This window comes from Carassius auratus, chromosome 19 (assembly GCF_003368295.1).
Source record: "Carassius auratus strain Wakin chromosome 19, ASM336829v1, whole genome shotgun sequence".
NCBI classification, from domain to species: Eukaryota; Metazoa; Chordata; class Actinopteri; order Cypriniformes; family Cyprinidae; genus Carassius; species Carassius auratus.
In genome coordinates, this window is record NC_039261.1 from 25,656,038 (window position 1) to 25,675,221 (window position 19,184).

At 35.6% G+C, this 19,184-nt stretch overlaps 2 protein-coding genes across 2 annotated transcripts; both read left to right on the forward strand.

Annotated features, from left to right (window-relative positions):
* The first annotated feature begins 1,862 nt into the window (after nt 1-1,862).
* limd1b (LIM domains containing 1b) lies at nt 1,863-4,427 on the forward strand. The gene is made up of 7 exons (XM_026289718.1): nt 1,863-1,970; nt 2,537-2,638; nt 3,091-3,158; nt 3,242-3,304; nt 3,410-3,540; nt 3,786-3,837; nt 4,000-4,427. The coding sequence occupies exons 1-7, from the start codon at nt 1,946-1,948 to the stop codon at nt 4,078-4,080; spliced, it is 522 nt and encodes a 173-aa protein (XP_026145503.1). The 5' UTR covers nt 1,863-1,945; the 3' UTR covers nt 4,081-4,427.
* A 74-nt stretch (nt 4,428-4,501) lies between these two features.
* recql4 (RecQ helicase-like 4) lies at nt 4,502-17,571 on the forward strand. The gene is made up of 24 exons (XM_026289717.1): nt 4,502-4,825; nt 4,961-4,994; nt 5,076-5,176; nt 5,283-5,429; nt 6,104-7,158; nt 7,235-7,334; nt 8,069-8,219; nt 8,289-8,405; nt 8,682-8,834; nt 8,917-9,009; nt 9,380-9,516; nt 9,705-9,788; nt 10,541-10,729; nt 10,803-10,985; nt 11,746-11,944; nt 12,029-12,306; nt 13,380-13,517; nt 13,651-13,939; nt 14,764-14,893; nt 14,983-15,149; nt 16,623-16,800; nt 16,900-17,068; nt 17,149-17,257; nt 17,352-17,571. The coding sequence occupies exons 1-24, from the start codon at nt 4,742-4,744 to the stop codon at nt 17,471-17,473; spliced, it is 4,407 nt and encodes a 1,468-aa protein (XP_026145502.1). The 5' UTR covers nt 4,502-4,741; the 3' UTR covers nt 17,474-17,571.
* The last annotated feature ends 1,613 nt before the right edge of the window (nt 17,572-19,184 follow it).

Sequence of the window (19,184 nt, forward strand, 5' to 3'; positions counted from 1 at the left end):
TATCTAGAGAACGTCATCACAAGCTATTAATATTCATGAGCCAATCCGTAACTGTGGCAGGATGCTACAATAATGTAGGTGTTTATGAACAGAAGTTGTCGTTGACTGTTATTAAACCTATCTTTATATTTATTATGTTGCATTATTGAAATTATCATACTGTGTAAATGTCTCAAGGAAAAATTGTGAAAAAATGTTATTTAGTTATTCAAAAAGTTTCTCACTTACTATTGTGATTTCATAGCCTAATGAGTCCGCACATGCCTGTAGAAAAGAAAGATACATTTCTGAAAGGTATGAATAATTAATTCACAATCTGTTTTTTTTTTTTTTTTTTTTTCACCATAGTCAAAATCAGCATTCAATAGCAAGCACTCGATCAGGAATGAGAAATATAGAAATGGGAAATTCAGAAGACAACATAATGAGTACGTGTTATTGCACACACACACACACACACATTTGAATTAACACATTTAAACTCTTCTTTTAACTTTTTAAAAACTTTTGTTTATTTGAATTTGAAATGTGTATTTTTTTGTCCCTTGAACTATAATAATTATGGGTTTGTACCATATATATATTTAACTATTAATATTTATTGAGAGTGAATGATTGGATAATCAAATGCATTATACTGTGTGATTATTTAAAGAAAATTAGTAATAATAATATTAGTTTGGTCATGCAAATTTTTTCTCACTTACTATTGTGCTTTTAAGTAATGAGTCCGCACATGTCCGTGGACACCAGCATTCCAGTATTTCAATGCCAACAGCCCCGAGGCATACACAGAATTGTAATCAAGCGAAAGTCAACAAACACAAACAGATAAATAGATTACATACAGTAACCCATCCAACAGGTATCACGAGACATCACTTCATTGTTTCTTGTTTTGTTCCCCCTTTCTGATCTCATACATCCATTCACATACCATTAAAACTATGTGACTGCAAGAAATGGATTACTGAAATGGATTATTTAGTGTGGAGTATGTCATCTATGATTGATCATAAAAGCATTCAAATAGAAAATTGTCCCATTAATGGGCTATTGTCTCATAACTGAGCCCTGTTGTTACAGATTTTGACGCATATGGAGCCTATTGTTTCTCAAACACTAAAATCTTTCCTACAAGCAAAACACTCAGCGCCATTATGTCATTTTGCAAAAGAAATGTACATTTCTGAAAGGTATAAATAAATAATTCACAATCTGTTAAACTCTGACTTGCACCATAGACAAACCCAGCATTTAAGAGCCAGCACTCAATCAGCTGAAACCTGTGGGAATGGGAAATTCATCTTCAGACAATGGATGTATATATAAGTGCTGTCAAATGATTCAAATATAATATTAACAAATGTTTTTGTTTACATAATATATGAGTGTGTAATGTATATATATATATATATATATATATATATATATATATATATATATATATATATATACAAATACAAATACAAACATATGCATGTATATATTTAAGAAAAATATGTTAAGTTTCTACATTAAAGATATTTCTATATGATATATATATATATATATATGTGTGTGTGTGTGTGTGTGTGTGTATAAATATATATATGTAATTTTTAGTTGTTGAATTAGTTTAGTAAAATGTATCATAAGAGGATATATTATTTAAATATTTACTTGCAGTTACTGTAGTAACTAGACTGTCATGTAATATCTCAGCAGGTCCATGATACACAGCTGTTTTAGTGATATATATATCATACATTTCCATCAATGGCCTTCACACTGTCTCCAGTTCTCACACATGCACACACACATATGCTTTAACACAAATATAAATACACCCCTCACACGCTGGAGAATTCACAGTATGTTCTCCACTTACAGTCGGAGACAGAGTCTGTCTGCAGGAACTGAATATTAGTGACACTTTACTGTCTTTGTCTGGGACACACAAAAAATGGACACAAACTCTCTATGCTTTGGTAAGTTCCATGTTGTGAATCTTAATATGGGGTGATGTGAAAATATTTGCATGTGTATTATGTTTACAGTTCAGTTTACCAAGCTGTAGAATTGTTTATGATAGAATACAATAAGTTTGCATGCTGAGAATTTCCCTGCATATTGGGAAAAAAAGATTTTATAATTTACTGCATAGTTAATTCGTTTTATTTCAGTTTCTGAACATAGTCAGAAGTTAAAATATGTTTACTCTGTGACAATTATTAAAAATTTCATTATTTATCTATTCCAAACATATCCTTTACTTTAAGTACGTAAATACTTATATACAAATTTAATCAAATACGTATTGAATAAATAATTATATAAAGATGAAATAAGGAATCAGAGAATTTAACTCTGATGCACTTGTGATTCAGTTTTTATGTACTGTTTATATGGTGCGGTAATACCATGGCACTTTGATATACATCATGGTACTAAAATTCATATACCATTTTCATTTTTAATTCGGAAAGTAGTTTATACCCCTGTATTGATTATGGATGAAAAGCAGAATCTCCTGTGTGTTGTCTGCCGTCTGCAGGTACATGTGCGAAGTGCACTGGAGGTGTTTACGGAGCTGCTCAGGGCTGCCAGGCCATGGGACAAGTGTACCATGACAGCTGCTTCACCTGCTGTGTCTGCGGTAAGACTGCAGCTCATGTATCAGTTCAGATGCATGGAAATATTACACAGGGCTGATGGCATGAGTACTGTATATACATGCAGAACTCATCAGGGCACCATGGCACAGTAACATTTTTATTTTACAAAAACAAGTAAGAGTGAAAAAAGTATATCGGAATGCATTGAAAAACAAATATTTCTTGGAGGAACACAATACTTTTGTGAGTGAATGCAAAGTTTATAAGAGAACACAATAGAACTTATTGTTTTGTGAGCAGAAAAACAGTACTTTTGCAAGAGAATGCAAATGTTTTGCAATTAAATGCAAAGTTTTCCGCATTAATGAAATCATTTTGCTAGATAATCTCTTATTGTTCCCTAATCATATGCTGTGCTTCACAACATTCAAATTTTATGGACGTCAGTATAAACTCAATATCATGTGCATGTTTTCTCATGTCCTCAACGCAGGCCAGAAACTGAAAGGGAAGGCGTTTTATGAATTTTCAGGACAGGTGTTCTGCGAGGAGGATTATTTGGTCTGTGGTCTGGTTTTGTTTGTTAATTATTTCTTAAATTAAATTGAGAAGATTGTGCTTTTAATGCTTCCTTTGCCTTGTAGTATTCCAGCGTCAAGCACTTCGCAGAGGTCTGCACATCCTGCGGATATTTAATCACAGATATGGTCAGCCAGAATACCATTCTGTGTGTGTTTTAATGGATAGAGAGAATGCTGTTTAATGTGTCCTACCACATGATCCATCAGCAAGATAACCTCTGACCCCTTTAGGTGCTCCAGGCTTTGGGAAAGTCCTTCCATCCTGACTGTTTCCGCTGTTTCATCTGTAATGAGAAACTGGAGGGACAGCCATTTAGTGTTGACACACAAAACAAGATATATTGTGTGAAAGATTACCACAGGTGAACAACACACTGACATGGAGACTGACGTCTGCACAGATAACAGACATACAGTGAATATAAAATCTAATTATTAATTAATGGTCGATTAGATTACATTTCTTTGAGTGTCTGTTTACAATTATTTTTTTAAATATATTTTAACCATTTAAATGCCTAGAAAAGTAACCCAAGTTATAACATGTGAATAATCTATGATTGTTATGTCTGATTGTATTTTATTTGGCCTCATTTTTATTGTATAGGATTCTGGCACAGACATGTGCTATATGTGAACAGCTCATCCTTCCTACTAAGGTATATTTCTACAGTTTTAAGTATAACTAATATTTTTATTTTGCAAATATTTTTTATCACTTGTAATATGTGATATCATATAGCCTACAGTACATCTATTGGAAAAATAATCCTGTTTAAAATAGTTTTTATTTTTATATATTTATTTGTATATATACACAGGGTTCAAATGAGATTGTGCGAGTGATGTCCATGGGAAAAAGCTACCACGTGACCTGTTATGAAGGAAAAAGCTACATTTAATCACTGTTCAGTCTGAAGAAAATCATAATTATTCATTGTTTATATTTATAGTACCACTGTATTATTGTTTAGTACCATCTAATTGACATGAAACTTGAATTTAAATACCTTATGATATATCTAAGTGCCATGATATATTTTTGATATCATTAATATAATATTAATAATACTGTATTAATAGAATGTATTATGTTATTAAATTAACTTGCTACCAAACCGAACTGTGTCGTCACATAAATTATGTTTCCTTAATCATATTTTAGATTAATATATATCAAATTCTAAATGGGATGTTTTCATTTTATTTAAAGAAAAGTTAATAAAACTGACTATGCAATCTGACCTTGGCGATTTCAGCAATGAGTTTGTTCAGGACTTTTATTATGACATTACCGGAAAGGGGCGGAAGTCATCTATTGTTTTCACGCAGATTTGACATTTGGCGCGTTCAGTGAAAAGTCGCAGCTTAGTGAGTGATAAACACAAGTGCTAATTTATTTAATATAAATGTGGTCTTTTCTGTTGCACACGCGTCTCTGTATAACTGACACGATCCTTTTATAGTGAGTCTGACGTCGATGTGTTTTATGAAGGCATTATAAAGTCAAACAAGTTGCTGGATGAGTGCGTTTCTATGTGTTTTCACGGATAAAGAGAATAAATGGATCGATACAATGATGTTAAAATCCTCCTGAAGAAATGGGAACAGTCTTTCTTCCAAACAAACAACAGGAAACCCAATAAGGTGTCGTATATTAATCAGTATTCTGGAATATAGTTTTGTTTTAAGCTGTTTTATATGCTCTTTATTGTTGTTTTTATCTGTTGTTTCTTCTGTTGTTTAATTAATACTGTCCAAAACAATTTTTTTCTTTTGAAGGACGACATTGATAAAGCTCCAGAGGAGACGAGACGTAAGTTTATTGTGTTGTGTTTGTAATTTTATGAGTTAGGATTGAAATATATATTTTTACCGTGTGTTTTTGTTTTTGCAGAACTCTATAAAGAATACCGTTCACTTAAAGAAGCAAAAGAAAGGAATGGCACTGAGCAGGAGGATCAGACAAAACCCCAGAAGAGTCCGTCTTCTACAGCTGTAAGAGGACACATCGAATTGATTAATTTGAACATTCATCAGCCGTCTTTGTAGTTTCTCAACATTTTATAGATTTATTAAATGTGCATGTGTTCACTGTTTTAAGGAGTCTGGATGCTGGGGGTCTCACCTCAACCGGAAGAGTCTTCCAGCTGCTGTTCCAAAACTGTCTTCAGATGACAAAGAAACACTGAAAGCTTCAGCTCAGTACTTTGGCATGAAGTTGAAGACCAATCTTGGAGCTTTAACAAAGGTGCATGTGACTTACACTGTATCCTGAGCTGGGTGATATCATAAAAATCTAATCTCATTACAATATGTCATACATTTGTGACTTTTTATTATTATTATTTCATTAAAATAAATAAAAGTAATAAATTATCAAGGTAATAAAAAAAGAATCAGTCTGATGCAATAAAAAAAATAATAATCATTTAAAAATAAAAGTAAAGTTTAATTTAAAAAATAAAATACTATAGAATTTAATTTGTAATCATTAAAAAGATAATAAAAAAGACATGTATATAATATATATTTTTTCAAAAAATGTTTTAAGATTTAAAATGATAAAAACAATTATATATTTTTTTTTACTGTGTATATGTTATATTCGGAAACCTTTCTACTGATTATTTTGACTGATATCCTTGTGACATTTGGTGGAAATAGCTCTTTATTCTAGCTATTATTTTATAAAAAGACATAATTTAGAATCTGGATATTATATTAGAAAAATATTCAGAAACATTTCCACTGATTCATCTTTTCTATGTTGTGCTTTTTTGCATTTCATAACTTAATCTGTGTGAAATTGATGGCTGTGTTAAGAAAAATGTGCTTTCTCTGAAGCAGTTCTCAATGAATGTCATTTGGATAAACAGGATACAGATTATCTCTTATTTTCTTGTCACATGTACTGAATTATAGGAGCGATCTTTTTCTCTGAAAAAAGCAACAACCCCTCGCCGAACACCAGCGAAACCATTGAAGGACACTCCAGACTCCAGTGCAACACTGACAGATGTAGACACTCACACACCAAAGCCAGCTAACACGCGTCCAGACCCCAGCGCTCCTCCTGTACAGACGGCAAGCACAGAGTTTGAGGACGAGCCATCAGATCCCTTTCCATCCATAACCCCCTCCAAATCATGTTCTCCAGCTGTGGGCTCTGCACACAAGAGCATGGAGAGGATCCAGTTTCTGAAGCAGTCCATGACTAAGAGGTTTTCCTCTGTGGACAGCGGCTGGCTTGCACGCTGCCAGGATTTCGATGAGTTAGAGGAACCTCAGAAACCTGTTGCTGGGAATTCAGTGCTGTCAAAAATTGAAAACAGTGTCTTACGGCCTACTGTTAAAAGCGAAACTGCATTAAATGAGGGTCAGACATCTCCTAAGGCCTCTCTGGAGAAGAAGAAATCTTCCTTGTCAGAGGACAGTGTACAGAAAGATCCATTAGCATCTTCAGTAAGGAACAATGTGGTGGTGGATGCAGAACTGGGCTCCCCGGGGCCAGATGGTGAACAGGTATATCAAAAAAACACTGCAGCTCTCATGGGAGATGACGAGGCCTGTTCAGAGGAGCCTAAATCTGCTTCATATGCTAAGAAACGCAAACCCAGGGCTAGAAAAGATCAAGACTCAGGTGACCGAGCAAAGGCCGAAGGTGGCAAAAAAAACAAAGGTCGAAAAAGACAGAGGGAGGGTGATGATGATGACGTGGATGAATCTGAGGCGCAGGAAGGTGGAGTGAAAAAGAGAAGGAGGACTAAGAAGGGAGAGGCAGCTGGAGAGGATCAGCCCAAAAAAAGAGGAAAAAGGAAAGGAAAAGTCGAAGAAGAGGAGGATGAGGATGATACTGCCAGTTCAGAGAAAAAAACAACCCAGAAACGAGCAATTCCTCAGGAGAATTTGCTGGGAGAGGTGGATGAAGAGGAGGCCAGAGCCGCTGCATATACAATGAGGAACACCGTCAGGGGCAGGTGGGTACCATAAATATCAGTTATTCTCACATTTTGTTCAGTGATTTACTGAATTATTGTCCTCATCCTGAACCAGGCCAACCAAAAACACTGATGGCAACTTTGTGAAAATCAATTTAAAGAAGAAGTCCCATGTCAAGGGATTTGCTTTGAGAGGAGCTGCACTAAGGAAACAGGTTGGCTGATAACACTAAGACCTACTTCTTTTAAGGAATAGTTCATCCAGAAATTAGTTTGCTCAACCTTTTTGTTGCTGTAAACCGATATAAGTTTCAACAGTGAAATACAAATGTGTTTCAAATGAATTTATGACACAGAAAAGACACATTTTACAAGATGACAGTATATAGTGACCACGACTATTTAGCTCTATAAATGAACAAATTTAAGAAGTGATTTACTAGAAATGTTTTCCATCCATCAGAGCTCCAAAACCTTTGCTGTTTGGTATGGTTGATCTAAGATTTCATGCATGGTAAATGCAATTTATGCAATTTCCTATCTGAAGTATGATACATGTGATTTGCTTGAATCCAGAAGAAACAAGACCGCCATCTCATTTGTTCTGTGAATCATTATATGTCTGTTGTCATCCAAAAAGAGGCTTTAAAGTCCCACAGTGGTTTTGCGCCAAAATAAAAGCCCTAACATTTGAAAGCAAAGAAATGAAGACATCTGCAAATATCAGTAGGCTGTTGAAATTACTGTTGTTCTATAAAATACTGGTGTGGTTGTTGTTGTTACTATTATTATATACTTTTTTTAAAGTAATATTATTAAAAGTAATTTTTAATTATTTTTAAAATAATTTAATAATATTATTTTGTATAATGAAATTATAAATACTGAAACTATCTGTTCATAAAATGTTTTCATTGGGTAATTCATTCATGTGGTTTTCTTATTCTAGATGTACATGCAGAAGTTCCAGCTGAAGGGCGAGCGGTTTGGGGGCGGAGTTGGGAGGGGCAGGGGGCGGTTCGGTGGCTTCAATCGTCAAGGCGACACCTGCTACAAGTGCGGCGGGACGGGTCACTGGGCACGAGACTGTAGAGGAAGAGGTGAGAGGCTGCGCAGGTCACATGAATCTGCTCTCATGAATTTGTGGTCATAGTGGGTTTGTGTTTCAGCTCCTGTTGTGAGTTCTGCAGAACAGCAGGAATCCCAAGCAGAGGAAGAGGAGTTTGAGCTGCCCACACTGGAGGAAGTTGCTCGGGCCACAGGAACTCTGCGGTCAGAGCCTATTGGTGGGTCTGCATGGGGCACATGTTCAATCACAGCGATTAGTTACTTGTCACAAGAAAAACCCTAGAAACCCGTCTGTTTTTATTCAAAATTAGATGTTAGAAACAAGTTTTTGTTTTCATTTTAATTTTAGTTTAAATTTTAGTCATTTTATTAGTTTTTTCTTGCCTCAGAAACTAGCTGAGATATAATAACATTTTATATTTGTATTTATTATCATTTATAATATCCCTAACAATCACAATAGCAAAGGTAAATGTTTTGTTTTCCTACTTCAGTGGCTCCTCCCTCTGTGGGCGGAGACTCCTCTGAGAAGGAGGATCAGGGGGCGGAGATACTGCTCAATATCATCAGACCAGATTATGAGCGGCCTGCCCCTCCTCCACCTATGGAGCCGCTCTACAGACCAAAGGATGATGGGAAAGTTCAAGGTACGTCACATTAATCTGCTGTAAGAGCTTAATTCTGTGCAAATGTCTTTTTATTCTCTGTCTTTCTTTTGATTTCCCACAGATGTCCCGCCAGAGGTGTACGAAGCACTTCGAGACTTTGGTTACAAGTCCTTCAGGCCTGGTCAGGAGACGGCCATCATGAGGATCCTTTCAGGTGGGACGAAGTTATTAGAAGCTTTTCTACATTTCTTTATTTCAACACATCCATACTGCAGTGCAGTATGAATCTTAATATTGATGCTAATTGATACAAATTGCATGCCAAATGGTTAATAAAACTGCAAAATAACAACCACAATTGAAGGGTGTTTTTCCTGTGTGTTTTTACTGTTTAGACTTAAAAATGAATGTTTGTTTATAAATTGTGTTCAGTCTGAAATAAATGTCCTAAAGGTCTTTTTAATATATTTTTAATCCACATTTGAGTGAGTTTTGCTGTTCAGAAAAGCAAAAAGCTAAATGAATTTGAGTTGCATGTGAAGGGTTAAGTGGGTTCTCTGATCTGTTGTTGATTTTTCATTCAGGTCTGTCCACATTAGTGGTTTTGTCCACTGGTATGGGCAAATCTCTGTGCTACCAGCTTCCTGCGTACCTGTACGCCCAAAGGTCAAATTGCATCACGCTGGTGGTGTCTCCTCTGGTGTCTCTGATGGATGATCAGGTATGTTTGACTTTGTAGTGGAAATCTCATTTAATTATTCAAGAAACACTATTTTTAAAGAAGGGAGTTCTCACTCAGATTTGCTAGATTGTGTATGTGAGAATTCATGAGCATGTAGCTTAAAACATCTCCTGGGAGGCAGAACAACCATTTAAAGTGTTTGTTTCGTTTTCACATTCTTTGTGAAGCTCTCAGGACTCCCGGCGAAGCTGAAAGCCGCCTGCATCCACTCCAACATGTCTCAGAAACAGAGAGAAGCGGCTATTGAGAAGGTAAAGACTGTAAAATAATACACAAATCATGTGTAGCATGTCACGTAATACAGGTATAAGGGGTATAGTTGTCTTTTTCATCTTAGTTTTTCCTAACCAGTGTTATTTTAGTATCAGTAATACTCTATTATAGTATTTATTAACAAATATTTTTGAGATAATTTTCATTTTAATTTGTCATTTTTGCCTTTTTTTTTTTTTTTTTTTTAGTTTTTATTAATTTAAATATTTTCTAAAATTATGTATTTTTAGATTTAGTCATTTTATGTCAACTTCAATGTTTTATTTCAAGGCAACAATTCTAATAATTTTTATTGTTTGCATTTTCACGGTAGTTTGTTGTAGTAATTTTGTGATGCACTTTCTTTTTTAAAAAAAAATAAATGTATTTTTTTTGCGTCAATTTATTTTTCTTTTACTTTTAGTATTAAATTTTAGTACTTTAACTTATTTTATTTCAGTTAGTTACCAAGGCAACATTTTAAATTTAAATTTTTAAATTATTATTTTGTTATTTGTTATTATTATATACATATAGTTTTTGTTTTAGTTTATAACAAGACTCTTCCTAACCAGAACAGTAACAGCATCAGAATATTTAAATTTGTGAATCAAAAATCTAATATTTTAACACATTGTTTTGTTTTTCACAACTTCAACAAATCGTAGTTAGAACAATTGAGACTCCTCATGTGCTAAATGAATCTGTGAGCATGTGTGTCTTAGTTTGATGCATTTTAACTTGTGTGTAGGTGAAGGCCGGTCAGGTGCATGTCCTGCTGTTGTCTCCTGAAGCTCTGGTTGGCGGAGGTCACTCGGGGTCAGGATGCCTCCCTCCTGCAGACCAGCTCCCCCCTGTGGCCTTTGCCTGTATCGACGAGGCTCACTGTGTGTCTGAATGGTCACACAACTTCCGGCCTTGTTACCTGAGACTGTGCAAGGTTTGTCTCTCAGATGAATCATATTTTCCTTCATTTGATCACTGCAGAATTAATGTATGTTTGTGTTGTGTAGGTGCTCAGGGATCGGTTGGGTGTGCGCTGTCTGTTGGGTCTCACCGCCACAGCCACTCTGTCCACAGCGCTGGACATCGGCCGACATCTGGACATCAGCGATCAAGAAGGAATCGCCGTCCGTTCTGCTGCTGTCCCTCACAACCTCCAGCTGTCCGTGTCCATGGACCGAGACAAAGAGCAGGTGAGTTTAGAAAGTCTAGTTTTCATGCAAGATGTCAAATGTAACTAAACAACATTAAACTAGAGAAATGAGATTGTTTCACTGCTTAAATCACTAAATTTATATCAATTCATTTAAATATTTTTTAGATTCGTTTTTTTTTTTTTTTTTTTTGCCAAATTACTTTTCTATTTTTATTTTTGTTTTAATGATTTCATTACTCACACTTTTATGCTCCAAAAATATTGGCCAAATCACTAATTAACCTCTGAATACAATAAACATTTACAATTTTAGAGAGATGCAATGCTTAAAGGTCTGTATCATGATGTTATTTTGGACTTGGCACGAACAAGCCGTTACTAGGGATGGGTGATATGGGCTTAAAAATACATCACAACATTTCTAGTATTTATTGCAATTACTATATCAAAATAACAGTAATTTAGGGAATCTTGTTTCTTTAGAGAAAAGTATTATCTTTCCTATTTTTACACAAAATAGGGTTCTGTGAGCATTACTGAGTACACACGTAATGTAATGACTGTTTAATTCATACTGGAAGCCAGAGGGCGCTCTTGTGCAGAAACGCCACATACACATCATAGAAGTAATACTACTGATGAATACTAATGTCAACAACTAGAAGTTATCATTATTATCACGAGTGGACTAGTTCTTATTGTTGGGGGAATTTTAACTAGTATATCGCAAATGTTAAGATATCGCCCATCCGTAGCTGTTACTCTTGTCTCAAATATCTTAACGTGTTTTCCTACAGGCTCTGGTTTCTTTGCTGAAGGGCGAACGCTTTGGCGCTCTAGAGTCGGTTATCGTCTACTGTACCAGGCGAGAGGAGACGTCCCGTATCGCTGCACTGCTGCGCACCTGCCTGCAGGGGGTGATGTTGAGAGAGTCCTCCAAACCAGCACCAGAGGATGAGGACGACAATCCTGTAGGGAGGAAGAAGAAAGCCCTTGGTAAATACATCACTGTCATACAAAACACTTCTGCTCCTTCGCTTTGTTTGGAGGCATTTATTTCATTCTTCCACGTCATCTCAGCCAGGAAAAAGATCCGTAAGCCTCTGAAGTGGATTGCAGAGGCGTACCACGCCGGGATGTCTGCGTCAGAGAGGCGGCGAGTGCAGAATAATTTCATGTGCGGGGAGCTGCGTGTGGTGGTGGCCACCGTGGCCTTCGGGATGGGCTTGGACAAGTCAGACGTGCGTGGGATCGTCCACTACAACATGCCCAAAAGTTTTGAGAGCTACGTGCAGGAGATTGGCCGAGCAGGACGTGACGGACACCCAGCGCACTGCCACCTGTTTCTAGACCCAGAGGTCTGTACTTGTGAAGTACATTTAGATACTTGTAATTTTATATGAGTAGCAATATTTTAATATTAGTAATATAATGTATTCTTTATACTATATATATTCTATACCAGTGGTTTTCCACCTGTGGGCCGCGATGGTATTGCAGGTGGGCCGCCAATTACTGTTAAAAGAAATAATAATATTGTTCATATAAGTAAAAATATCTAAGTCATATCATAATAACATCATTTCATTTTTATAATTAAATAACAAAAACAAAAATTAAACCGTAACTGTGTTTCCACTATTCGAGCTTGCTGGTTGGTTTAAGAATAAACCGCCAATTTGTCTTAGATATTTTTGCTGCATATGCTACAGAACAACAGCAGTTGTGTCAAGCAGTGCCAGCCTGAGTTATTTTCTGTTCATTGCTAGTTCATTCAATCAAGACCGTTAACAATCTAGCTTCTGAGTACTAAGTTATTCACTCAACAATCTGGGGTCAGTTCATTTTTTTGTAGTGGGCCGCGCAAACATATGTGTTTGGTTGTGTGGGCTGCGAGTTGAAAAAGGTTGAGAACCACTGTTCTATACTATTATAGTGTTTGTTCATTTTTACTTTAATTTTAGTTGAAGTTTCAGTAATTTAGTGTTGTGCTTTGTCATTTTTATTAGATTTTAGGTTAAACCTTAAAAACTAAAAGTTTAAACCTAAATTAAACCTAAAATTAGGTTTAGGTTCAATTTATTTCCATTCCAGTTTAGTACTTCAACTAATTTTATTTTATTTTTAATTTACATTTAAGCTTTCATATTTATTTAAATTAACAAAATGCATTTTTTAAACATTTGTTTTTAATTTGAGTTATTTTGAATAATAACAAAACTGCAGTGGATGTAGGATTGGAAATGTAATGATGTGGTTTTGTCATTTTTTATAATTTGTTTTTAAATTTTACTTTATAAATTGTACTTTTTATTTAGTTTTAGCTTTATTTCAATGAACAAAATCAATTTTAATAGTATTAGTTAATTGTAGTTACCAATTTCACTGCAACAATTGGTATTATTTTCTATTATTTGTATATTGCATTTAGGGTGCAGACCTGCACGAGCTACGCAGACACATCTACGCAGACACAGTGGATTTTTATACAGTGAAGAAACTGGTGCAGAAGGTTTTTCCTCCATGTAAATGCAGACAGATTCAGCAGAAGCAGCAGGATTTGGCACAGGTGACACTTGAGTAATTGAAAATATATATATTTATATTTTTTTTGTTTCTTTTAATGTATTTTATTAATGTATTAATTAGTTTTATTTGTATTTATTTGAGTTGCATTGAAGTCTGAATGTGATACCCTGCAGGCTGCAGAAGTATCTGACAGTGAATTACTGGAGATGGAGTTTGGTGAAAACCCTGATCCACACCAGCAGCAGCAGCTGACTGAGACCGTGACTCCCACAGAACAACAGCCACCGCAGACACACGCTCCACATGAGCACAACCAACCAACTCAGACGACAGAGGAGGAGCCGGAGGAGGGCGACGGCGGTCTGAAACTGAGTGACGTGCGAGTAGAGCGTGCATGTCACACACATGAGAGAGCCATCCCCATGCAGGAGACCGTGGAGACCCTCGACATCACCGAAGAGAGTGAGACTTGAGACATTGAGAGAGAGTGCTTTAATATAGAAGTTCTGAGAGCTGATGTCATGTTTGAAGGGATAGATCAACCAAATATTATTTACAAATATTATTATTTATATAATTGGCTCAAAAAAAAAAAAAAAATCAAATTGTTTAATCATTTATGGAACTTTTTATGCTTTATTTGGAGTCCATTGTCATTGTATGGACAAGAGCAGGTTAATTTTCCACAAGTGTTAAATGAAAATAAATATCTTGTTTCTTTTGAATGTAATGAGGGTGATTCGATGATGACAGTATAGATTACTATACCGTCATAATATTTATTCATATTTTTAATTGTTTTCTTTTTTTCATTTTAATCAGGGTTAATCTAAACCTGAAACTAATGTCAAAACCATTGCCAAAAAATGTTGTTGAAAAAAAATCTCAGTTTAATGTAATTTCACTTGATTTAATAAAATAACTAAAGCTAAAATAAATAATAATAATAAAAAATAACTACATATGTATAAAAGAAACACTCATGGAAAAGACAAAAACTAAAATAACTAGAACTAAAATGAAAATTAACTGATTCTAAATATTAATAAATATAAAAAGATAACTAATAAAACACTTTTATTTTAGTAAATTTTTTTAGATGTTTATTAAGGTTCTGGGCATTTTTATTTCAGGATTAGTTTGAATAATTTTAGAATTTCAGCTAAACATTTTGCTTTTTCAATGCAGTATTATTAGTTTAAGTTAAGTCTGTCATGAACTATAGCTCTCTTCTCGTTCTATAAGTTCTATATTTTACACTAAATCTAATTCTCGGTGTGTTTTAGGTCTGGAGACCCTGTTGTGTTACCTGGAGCTTCATCCTCAGCAGTGGGTGGAGCTTCTTCATCCGACGCTCTCCACCTGTAAGCTGCAGTGTTACGGCGGTCCACAACAACTCCGCAAAATCACCAAACTGTACGTTACTCTTTCACAGTGCGACTACGTAGCTTTGGATGCTTCTAGAAACTCATCAGTGCTGATTGTGTATTTTTGTATGTTGTCAGGTGTCCTCCAGTCGCTGTGGCTCTGGCGCGCAAACGCATGGCAGGGGAGCGCGTGGAGTCATGTGACGCTCTGGAGTTTGACGTGGTGGAGCTGGCGGACACTATGGGCTGGCAGCTTCCTCTGGTGAAGAGAGGCCTGAGACAGCTGCAGTGGGGTTCAAACACGGGTGAGAGGAGATCATGTGATTCACAGATCATCTGATGCGTGGGACAAACTAAAAGGACCAAACAAACTTTATTCTGATTGCATAGCACCTCTAAAATTAAAACAATGTACCTCCCCTAGTTGTATTTAAAAAAATATATAGATACTTCACATGACAGTCAGATTGTTTCTTCCTCTCTTAGGTGTGTGTGTGTGTGTGTGTGTGTGTGTGTGTGTGTGTGTGTGTGTGTGTGTGTGTGTGTGTGTGTGTGTGTGTGTGTGTGTGTGTGTGTGTGTGTGTGTGTTTTTTTTGGCCACAATTGATCCAAGTAATAAAGATGAATTCATAAATAATGATTCATGAGAAAGATAAACAACGTTCTGTTTTCATATACAGTGTGTGTACATGTGCTGACTATGTGGTTAGGATTAGGATTTGGCTTAGGGTTACTACTTTCATGTAATTTTGCATAATTTTATCGTCATTTTAATAATAATAGTACATGTAACTTGTAACAAGGACACTGAAATTAAGTGTTACTAAAAAAAATTATCTAATTAATTACATGGTGTGGTAATTAATTGCTAAATAAATTTGGCTGTGAAAATTCCAACAAAATATGTTATTCAAAGCTAATATTTTGCGAAATGAGAAATTATACAAATAGTAGCTTTAGAAAGAAATTTAATTCAACGGAAATATATTACACACAAACCTTTAGTCTACAATGGACACATATTTACACCTAAGATATTTTGAGAAAAATCTCAGTATTTTTTTTCATGCAGTGAAAGTCTGCTAACCAAAACAGCTTAGTTACAGAACGTTTTCAAAATTGCTTCTTTTATGTTGCGTTAAAAAGTAAGTCCTTCGGGTTTGAAATGATATGAGTGAGAAAATGATGACAGATTAAGTATTTCTTTGATGAACTATGCCTTTTATTCGTTCATTTATTTATTTGTATATAAATAAATGAGATGACACTCTAATGAAGAAACTAAAACTGCCAGCAGGTGGCGGTAAATGTGTTTGAGTCATTGGTTCATTCGATTCGTTCAAAGGTCGATTCATTCAGCAATTAATGAAATGGCTCTCTCTATGAATGTGCCTTTGAATCATTGGTTCACATGATTCGTTCAAAATGCGAATTTGTTCAGAAATGAAACAAGACAGCAAAAACACAATATTGTGTTTAAAAAATAAAACTTAACTGAATTGTTGTATAAAATCACATTTAGATTTGTGATGTTCAGACATAAACAGCACTGTGTGATATTGCTCTCGCTGCTCATTTTATAATGCTCACACCATGTGATATAAATATGAGCCAAAAACTTACATTTATGTACCCCACTATCTTGATTTTAGGGCATAACTGCAATTGAGTAGTCGCCCTGCATCATATTTGGCAACTGTATGAAATGAAAGATGTTCGTACAAATAAACTGACAGCCCTAATTCCATTATATCCTGTCTCGTCCGGTTCATATGAAGGCACAGGACGGAGCGGCATCCATGTGGAGTTCTCAGCGCTGTCCTTCTATTTCCGCTCATACGGCGACCTGACGGCGGACGAGCTGGACGCGGTTTGTGCCTTTCTGCACGGCAGAGTGATGGCACAGGAGAGGACACAGCTGTACCAGCTCAAAACCTGCTTCAAAGCCTTCCGCAGGTCAGACCCACACACACACCATGACTGAGCTGCTTTACTGTCTTCATAAAACCACATCATCTGTACTTGTCTGAGTGTACGTGATGTGTTTGTGTGCAGCGTTGCGTATCGTAACTGCAGTCTGTGTATGGATGATCTGGAGGAAAGCAGGAGCCAGGCTCTCAAAGAACTTCTGCGCCATTATTTCGACAAGAGGAGGAACCTGGACCTGAGCAAACACTATCAGGAGGAAGAGGAGGACGAGGAGGAAGAGCTCAACAAATGCAAAGTGTGACTCTTTCACAGTTTCGTTTATGTCGTGAACTCTCGTGTCTATCTCTGAATCCTGTTTTTGTGCCGTGTCCTCAGATGAGGGACTGGGAGGCCCAGATCTGCGCGGACATCAGAGGTTTCCTGTCCAGCCGCAGCGATGAGAAGTTCTCCGGTCGAGCCGTGGCCAGAATCTTCCATGGCATCGGTTTGTTTCTAGTGACTGTTCGCTCCACCTGTTGTCTTTTTTGAATATTTTTTTATTTAGGGGTATTTCAATGTGTTTCTGTGCCCCCACACAGGAAGTCCGTGTTATCCAGCGCAGACGTACGGACGTGACCGAAGATACTGGAGGAAATATATTCAGTTTGATTTCAATGAGATCATTCGTTTAGCTACACAGGAGATCATTAGAACGAGGTAACATGATCTCACGACGACTTATTAGTGCTGTTTGTCACTCTTTTAAATGTTCACGTTGCGTTTTATAACTTTATGTACAATAAAGACTGGTGATCTGTAAACACAGCAGTTGTATTTGCTCAATCTGTCCTGTAGAGGGTACTATTGTGCGGTTCTTTTATTTTTTGTCTTTTTTTTTTTTTGTCAGATCCAGATATGTTTTAGTCAATATATTTATTTATAGCCTACTACATGTATACAGAAAACAGTCCCAAACAACAACATATATTAACTTAATGATTTGTATAATAAAAAATTAATAACAGACGCACATCTACCTTGATTAGATACTTAAGTTTTGTGTGGCATCTCAAATGAATATAATATAATAACCAACGGCACAAATGAATATAATATAATAACCAACTCCAGACTTCAACTTCATGTGTGCAGGAATTTATTTTAGAATTTTTTAATTTATATTTTATTACTATTTTTTTCCATTTGTATGACTTCAAATAATTTAGAAACAAATAAAAAAGTAACAATTTAGTTGGAATTTAATATAATTTTAATAACCATAATAATATATATGTATTTTTACATCAAAATTAAAACTTAGAATGCTGAGAAAAGTACATATAAAATCCCTAAATGCATTGGCTTTATAATGAAATGGTTCATTAAAAATACTTGTCTACTTTTTTTTCTTTTATCAGAAATCAGCTGATAATTGCTTCTGTTAAATATTAACTCTTACGAAGAATATAGTTTGGGAAATGTATCAAAAGTGGTTTCTTAATATAAAGTTTTGTGGAGTCTGTTTAACAGATCAGGACTTCCACGCTAAGAACTGATGGTCTGAACTGTAGAAGAGTCTTCCTCATTTCTCAGTACAAGGAAACAGTGTTGTGTGTCAGGTATATGTGCTGTACTTGTGTCCTTCACGTCAGCTCAAGTTCAATCGACTCAAACTCACCTGTGTTTCACATTATGTGGAGAGAATGTAACGGAGACAAACTTTATATAAGAATAGTTCATTCAGATATTTGTTTGAAAGATGCATCATAGATACATTAATGAATCACAAGGGTTTTATATGTTAAAAACATGTTAAAATGGTTCATTTCTGACCCTTATACAGAGCATTTCCGAGTAATGCCTTAATATGTAGTTAGCTTTATTATTGTGTAAACCCCATTCAATTATTTTAAGTGGCATGGTTTTTTTCAAGGTTTGCAGTTATTGAACTGTATTTTAAATTGGGTGTGAACTTGTGATATATCAGAGACACCAGTCATTGTCCTGCGTTTTAACAAGTCTCATCATCTAATGAGCACTTAAGTCGAGTGAGTCAGAAAACTGCAGGATTTCAGGTTTGAAGACGAGGCAAAATCATTGGCTTTACGAAAGCACTGTAAGCCCTGCAATCTGGAACATGACATAATACACTCACATACATAAGACCATAATGCTGAATGGACTCTTTACGTAAGGTTTATGAAAGAACAAAGACTATAAGTGAATATTTTCAGGCTATGACAAAAGCTCCAGATCACCATTAGTTGATTTATTCACAGGTTTAATCACTACACACCAGGACAGAAACTCGCTTCATACTAGCAGAATTTCACGAATCAGTAAAATCCATGAATCAAGTGTATCTTACAGTACATTTTTAACCCAATTTCCTCTTTACAGTACAACACCGAAACAACAGTAAATTTACAGAT